The sequence below is a fragment of the Aptenodytes forsteri genome, unplaced genomic scaffold, assembly GCF_000699145.1.
Source record: "Aptenodytes forsteri isolate BGI_AS27 unplaced genomic scaffold, ASM69914v1 Scaffold54, whole genome shotgun sequence".
NCBI classification, from domain to species: Eukaryota; Metazoa; Chordata; class Aves; order Sphenisciformes; family Spheniscidae; genus Aptenodytes; species Aptenodytes forsteri.
Genome location: NW_008796044.1, coordinates 13,830,147 through 13,837,596, shown reverse-complemented (window position 1 = coordinate 13,837,596; position 7,450 = coordinate 13,830,147). Strand labels below are relative to the sequence as shown.

General features: G+C 51.1%; 1 protein-coding gene across 1 annotated transcript; it reads right to left on the bottom strand.

Moving 5' to 3' along the window:
* Nucleotides 1–614: 614 nt before the first annotated feature.
* Nucleotides 615–5,585, bottom strand: LOC103904403. The gene is made up of 3 exons (XM_009285873.2): nucleotides 5,485–5,585; nucleotides 1,425–3,664; nucleotides 615–1,386 (listed from the first exon to the last, which is right to left on the bottom strand). The coding sequence occupies exon 2, from the start codon at nucleotides 3,660–3,662 to the stop codon at nucleotides 2,670–2,672; it is 993 nt and encodes a 330-aa protein (XP_009284148.1). The 5' UTR covers nucleotides 3,663–3,664; nucleotides 5,485–5,585; the 3' UTR covers nucleotides 615–1,386; nucleotides 1,425–2,669.
* Nucleotides 5,586–7,450: the final 1,865 nt, after the last annotated feature.

Below are 7,450 nucleotides of genomic sequence, written 5' to 3'. Positions count from 1 at the left end.
GCCGGGGTGTCCTGAGTTGCGGCTCTAACCTGCCTCTGCACCTCTTTGCTCTGAGTATTGCAAAATTTGCAGAGCCAGGAGCAGCAGGAACGGCTGAGTTGTGAGCCCAGTGGCTGGGCTCTCCTCCAGACACGGCACATCGGTGCTCCGGTCCCTGCTCACAGGTTTTAGATCTCCAGGGAGCTCTGCTGGAAAAGTTGATGTGTTTCAGGGTTTTAGAGACCCGCAGGATTATGTGGCAGCTGAGAAGAAATCACAGTGCTGGGCATCAGCTGCCAAAGGGATGAGGTGTGAAGGCCCTTTTGTGCTTCTGCCATGAGGATGAAAATTTTAGCTACGGCGTTTGTCCCAGGGGGGACCTGCTGGTGCACAGCCTCACTGGTTTTAAGGGAAGCAATTGCCTGGGTCCTGGGCATGGAGGGCCTGACCCTGACAAGGCAGAAAAGCTTTGCAAGGCATTGAATGTGTGGGGAAAGAGCCCGGGAGCTGGCTCTGTTGGTGACCTGGTGGGGTGAGAAGGTGTTTGGGTGGCGAGTCACAAGCCCTCGTGCTGTGGACCAGCCCTGCACTGAAAATAATCACCCGTGGTTCCGCAGTAACGGAAACAGCAGCTCGATGTAACAGTTTTATTTTTCTCTGTTAAAAGCAGTGATACATGCAGTTGGCACAAGACTTGCTAGGCATTAGTGTCATAAATATTCACACGGAGAGAAATTAAAATGTCAGCGGGGCAATGAGGACAAGCATCACTTAAATCCCAGCGTTAACCTGAGAAGGAAGGGAAAGATGTGGAGGAGGCAGAGCGGGCTGGCACCTTCCTTGATTCAACTCTCTCCATCAGCTCTAATAAAAGCTGGAGCCACCTTCGCTTTTGTTCTTGCTGTGTGGTTAGTTCAAAAACGAAGATGAGAAGCAGTTCAGTTCCGTAGCGCTAATGAGTTTCAACAGGAGAAAAAATATTTGAGGTAAGAGATGTGAGAATGAGAAGCTCAAATATGCTCACCTTTTGATCCTCGAGCGTATTTACACTCATGTTGGTACTGAGCAGAAGTTGCCTTCCGATTTAATCTGCTTATGGGTGGTTTAGAAATCGCTTGTGAGCATTTTTATAATTGCAGCTTTCCAATGGTATTTCCCATCTTAGCTGCAGTTGAACAAACAGCCTGGTCCCTCTGCTCTCCTCTGTGCCAAAAGATCTATTCCTAGTAGTAGTAATAATAATTTGCTAGTATTGCGCTGCAGTATTCTCACCTACTTCTCTTGGCTGGCTACAGAGAGTGCTGTACCAGACGCAGGTACGTGAGGTTGCTCTGACTGCAGGAGAAAGCGCCGATGAGAGACAGCTTCTCTGGACGGAGATGTCTCCACGCGGAAGCAAGGGATAACCTGGCCACGTGCTCATCCACGCGGAAGCAAGGGATAACCTGGCCATGTGCTCGCCACGCCACGCCACGCCGGGATCTCACAGCGGCACGGGAATGCTTCTCTTCCTACAGACATCCCACGTATCGTTAATATCAACTGAATTGTTTCATATATGTTATGCACTGGATGCTCGTAACATGCGCATGTGTTTTTTTCATGTTTCAGTCTCACAGCACCAGGCGAAGCACAGTCAGCATTGTTAGCATGGTCAGGTAGGTGAGAATACAGAAGCACAAATATGAAGGGAAATCCAGAAATGATTATTTTACATTCAGGTCCTGTGAACGCCAGCCCAGCACCCCCGGGCTGCCCCTCAGCCAAAGCTGCTCTTCCCGTCGTGCCGCTGAGCCTGCAGAGCTGCGTGCGAGCTTGTGGGGCTCCTGCACCCGAGCAGCAAACTCTGCGGGTGCCCGTGGCGTGCAGCCTCGCTGGTGCGGGTGTGACAGGGCAGAGACCAGCGTGATAGCTGGTTTTTTACAGCTGGCATCGCAGGTTGTTACAGCTCCAGGACAGCCGCAGCACTGGCACGGCAATGCCCACCCAGGGCTCCTAGCTCTCCTCCTGCCAAGGGTAAATCAAGGAGTAAAGGGAACAGGGTTGTTCCAGGGTAAGCAACAGGAAAATCCCCACCCCGAGGAGTTGTAATATTCTCCATGTTGCCCTCTAGCAAATCCTCATAAAAGACTTATGATTTTTAAAAAATATTTCTTTATGGTACTGCACTAACAGGTGACCTACCCAGTGGTATTCTGGTGTTGATGCCGTGATCTATAATGGGTCTCCTAGTAAATGTATATGTCAGAGAGAGCACATTTAGTACTGTCCAAGCATTGGTCAAAATGCTCTTTTCAGAATAACTGTACCCAAGTGTGAGCAACATCTGGCTGTTTGGCATTTGCTGGGGAACACCAGTGGTTTGATGTTCCTGCAGATCACTTCTCCTCCAGAACAGATGGGGTTTGTACTCTCATCAGCTTTTCTCCATGCGGTTCTAGGCAATAGGTGTGGGGAGATGCTTTATGAACTGTTGCCTTTCCAAAATGAGAATTAGTTGCTGTTTCCTTAGTGGATGAGACGCTGAATTGTCCCTTTGCCCACTGATGAGGGATATGATGGGTCACAAAAGTCTGCCTGACTTACATGCACATTCAAGCCATGTTTTCTGTGTAAGGACTCCAGGGAGAGCTTCTAGAGCACAGGGTGGTTATTTCTTGTGAATAAAATTATTCTGAACAGCTACTTCTTCACACTTCAGCAATGGCTGGGAGCAAACAAGCTTTTACCTTTGCTTCTTTCCAGACGCATCTGTGCTCTGAAATCCAGTTATGGATCATGGCTTTTTTAGCTGCCTGGAAGCACTCAGAGTATCTCTGCTTACTGGGGACATCACCCATTACATTTTTGTCACAGTGAGAATTTTCTCTCCCTTCTTTTTTGGCGGTGCCTGCTGTATTGAACAAACAACTCTGCCTTCTTACAGAGCAGCGCAGGGCCGGGTTTCCCAGCAGCTTCCCTCTGGCTGAGCATGGCGATAGCTCTTCACCGGTAATGAACACGGGACCGTTTTCTTTCTGACCGGGGTTACTCCCTAAAACAGCTCCCTCATCTCTTCTGAGATACTTCAGCTCTGAGCAGACCACTTCTTTCTGCACTGGTCTTGGGGAGGGAAGCCTTGGAAAACTGAACACTCGCAGCAAATTGGGTTTCCCTGTGGCTTTTTCTTTCGTGGTTGGGGGATGAAGTTCACTGTTCGGGGAGGAAGAGTTGCACTGCGAGTAACCTGTGCTGGAGCTTTTACTGTACGAAGAAGCCTTAGAGGAGCAGAGTTTTCCTGCGTGGGTGTAAATCTGTGCCAGGGGGTCCTCTCTGGACCAGAAGTCAGCTTCTGCAGGCGTGACTTTTCCCAGCGGCACCACATTTGAGATGAAATTGGTCAATTTACATTTTGACATTTCCTGCTGTGTCCCCCCAAGGGATGGAGACCATGGCCCGTCTTCAAGGGTCTTCAGGGTCTTTCTGTTCTGAACCTTACGGCTGCTTTCAGGAAGGCCCGGGAAGGTGGGTCTGGCGAGGTGGCAGATGGATTGAATGTAATCGTCGCTGGAGTACGAGTCTGGGCTGGCTGCAGTGCTTCCAGTGCATTTCAGATTGCTGCTTGAATCTTCCATCGCTTCCTCGTGGGTTTCGCATATGGTTGGGAGAGGCTTTGAAAGACTCAATCTTATCCGGGGTGCCATGGCTGCAAAGAACAGACCAGATATGATCAGCATGTGAAAGCCAGCTGCAGTAAAGAAAACCTGGGCTTGTTTCTGTAAAGTCCACGCTACCTGAGCCACCCCATATTTTCCTGTGGCAAACAGTGGTGTTTACAGAAACTGCATTTTAAAAGTTTGCTGGCAGTACTTTTATATCCATGGCTTCATACATGGCCCATATATACAAAAGAAGCCAAGTGATCAAGTGCAGTAGAAAATAAAAGGTTCATTAAAGAGATCAGCAACGGTGCTCTCTTCTGAAGCAATGCAAGGGGTCAGCAGCTGAAGCAGGGTGGTGCAGGTGCACCAGGTCGTCTCCCTGTCTAGCTTGTCGCAGCAAGGAACAAACTACTCTTCTTACTTAATACTCTGCTGGTCTGTTCACTGTAACAGGGCTCTGACTTCATGTTGTGTCCGAAAAGGCAGGAGCTGATCTCGACAGGAGAGGAGCTGACCTACCCCCGTGGGGAGCAGCATGTAAATAAAGTGACATTACAGCTGATCTCTTCTAGGAGCTGTAAGTGATAATGTACAAACATGTTCATTTTCGTCTCTGCCAGGGGTTCGTGAATGTGGTTACAGAGTAGTAGATCCTTCCCTGAATGCCTACATAGAGTCAAAGGGATTTAATTCACATCCTTGATATTCAAATAGTTATCCTCAACTCTTTTTAGGATGGATTTTCATCAAACTGCTCCCGTTAGTCAGGTAAACCTTTTTACAAATATTTCACGTTGCAGCATTTGCTAACTGTACTGACTTTTTTGTCTCAAAATACTCTCCCCTGTGCTTTGCTTATCTCCCCTTCTGGCAGAAATGACCACATAGCCCAGATTAACAACTTTTTTTTTTTTACTATCCACCCCCCAATGGAATTTGTATGTGAATAATCTGTCGACACAATATAGCTTTGTTGTGTGATTAAACACAAAAGTGCTTTGCTAGCTATTTTAATGCCTTGCTTGTCATTGCTGGAAATAAATCTGGCTTTGTTGAACCTCTCTGCGAAGCTGCGGATCACATACGGAGCGCAAGTGAGCAGCTCGCCCTGAGCCCAGGGTAGAGCCCGCGGGGTGTCCATCCCTCCCCGAGCTGCTGCTGGCTTTTACTGGTTTTCATCTCAGGTGCTACTGGTGAAGCCGGCCAAGCTGGGATTTGCTGAACTGAGAGCAGGAAATGCTTGTTTCAAACCTTATGGCCTGTTTGTTTCCCTTTCTCTATTCTGTCTGCTCCTTTCTTCTCATTTCTTTAAGCATTAAGAAGGCGGCTTGCTCCTCCGCCTTCCCTACCACCCCTTTGCCCGAGCTCGGCAGTGTCAGGATCTGGGCCTGCTCTGACCCCGGCGTCGAGGGGGGCAGCCGGATGCTTCAGATAATGGGCACGGGCATGTCACGTTAACTTATGATAGCTCTAATCATTAACTGCGTCCTGTTAACGTGCCCTTCCTCCGGAAGGAAATTAAATTACCTATTTACAATAAAACTCTTCCGATGGGATGGATCAGTTCCAGCCTGGATGCAATCCCCTTCACCCCAGACACCATGCTGGCGTGGCCCCGCTCCGGCACAGCCCGGCCGTGCCGAGGTCACCTTCCCGCCCGCCCGATGGCACCCACCATCCTGCCGGCACCCAGCAGCCCCCGGAGAGCACGACCCCCCTGCCCTGCAGCTTCCCCTCCCGGCCACACCTGGAGCATCATCCTGGGTCCTTCCCAGCAGTAGCCAGGACACAGCCCCCGTGCAGACCCCAGCTCTTGCGACGCCCTCCCCTTACCTGGGTTTCTGCCTGGCGACGCTCCCCTTACCTGGGCTTCTGCCTGGTGCGGAGGGGCAGGCGGCTTTCGGCTCCCCTGGCTCCCGCGTCTCTCCCTGGCTCTCTCCCTCCCTGTTTTCAGTGCAGAATATGTGCTGCCTAAAACTAAACCGTGCATCAGGCTCCCTGCCTCCAGTCAGCTGATTCGGCTGCCTGTTTTGTTGTTGTTGCTAAATATAGCCCGCTCCTTACCTGGGCTTCTGCCTGGTGCGGAGGGGCAGGCGGCTTTCGGCTCCCCTGGCTCCCGCGTCTCTCCCTGGCTCTCTCCCTCCCTGTTTTCAGTGCAGAATATGTGCTGCCTAAAACTAAACCGTGCATCAGGCTCCCTGCCTCCAGTCAGCTGATTCGGCTGCCTGTTTTGTTGTTGTTGCTAAATATAGCCCGCTGGCTGCCTGCCCTGCCGAGGAGCCCACATTTGACAAACGCCGTGTAGCATCGGGACAGCAGACAGGCACCAGGGAGGCAGGGCCAGCCTGTCCCCAGGGCCGGTCCATGACAAATCCCTGCTGCTCCGCTGCCTTATTGTGTTTCCCCGTGTGAAATGCAAGTGCGGTGCCGTGATGGTGCCGCAGGAGGGGCTGCCCGTGCTCTGAGCTGGGGAGTGTGAAAAGAGGAGCCGTAGTACCATCGTTTTTCATTGCTGAATGGTGAATCCTCAGGTTTTGAGCTGCTTTTGCTCCTTGTCTGCCTTATTTCACAAGCAAATTCATGCCACTTGGCCAGGTTTGCCCAGGAGAGAGGGGGGTGCCTGCAGCATCGTTATCGCTGCTCTCCTCCCTCCCTGCTCCCAGTTTTGTGCTGAGCCATGCATCCACTGCGGAGGCGCAGCGGCAGCTGGCCCCGCCGCAGCACTGGCAGCCTTGTCCCTCCCCGGGCTCCGCTCCTCTAACCCCCCTCTCCCCACTGCCCCCAGCATCGCCCCCGTTTGTGTTTCGCTGAGCTGGCGCCCGCCAAGCAAGACCACATAAGTGCATTACAGCAAATTGCTTTGCCAGGAGGCCTGGCAGCGTCCGACCTTGCGGGTCTCTAGGCAGCAGGGATTTGTCTTTGTTTTCTGGCTTACTAACACGCTGCAAACTGATTGCAATTCTAGTATAACTCCAGTATCCCTCTCGTAGCCTCTCTTGCAGCATCACATTGGGTGGGGAGGTAAATAGTTATTTTGCAGCAGAATCTTCCTTCTGCTTTTATTTCCCAATAGTGTCCTCAGAGGGAGCCTCGATAGCTGCTATTTGTTACCAGGGAATAGCCACGCTGCACAACATCCCTGTGTGACCAAGGCCAGAGAGCGTAACTGCGTTTCTGAACCTTGCTGCTCCCCACACCGCCCGTCCTGAACTGCTGGGAAGGATGGAGAGAAAAGCAGAAATCCTAGATTAAAAATCACTGCTTTAGTTTTAATGCAAATATTCTCAGCGTTACCAGCATTCAGGCTGGAATTGGCTTTGACTGCTGATTTGGTCACCCAAGCCCACGCTCATCATCCAGGTTCTTTCTTTATCTCCAGTGGAAAGAAATAAGCAGCTCAAAAGACTTATGCATCCCTTCAGGATATGGTTCAAAGCAGAGATTATTTGTTTTCTGGAAGCAGCCATTGCCTAGCATTTAAATATAAAAGATGTGGAAGCTTAAGCTGTTTGTCTGGACTTCTGATGCCAAACAGCTGAAGTTAGCTGAAATGGGATGCCATCCAAAGGGACCTGGACAAGCTTGAGCAGTGGGCCTGCGTGAACCTCATGAAGTTTAACAAGGCCAAGTGCAAGGTCCTGCACCTGGGTCAGGGCGACCCCGGTATCAATACAGGCTGGGGGACGAAGGGATTGAGAGCAGCCCTGCCGAGAAGGGCTTGGGGGTACTGGTGGAGGAAAAGCTGAACATGAGCCGGCAACATGCGCTCGCAGCCCAGGCGGCCAATCGTATCCTGGGCTGCATCCAAAGCAGCGTGGCCAGCAGGGCGA

Excerpts from the sequence above, each read along its gene's own strand:
- LOC103904403 (XM_009285873.2), bottom strand. The coding sequence starts at position 3,662 with ATGGCACCCCGGATAAGATTGAGTCTTTCAAAGCCTCTCCCAACCATA.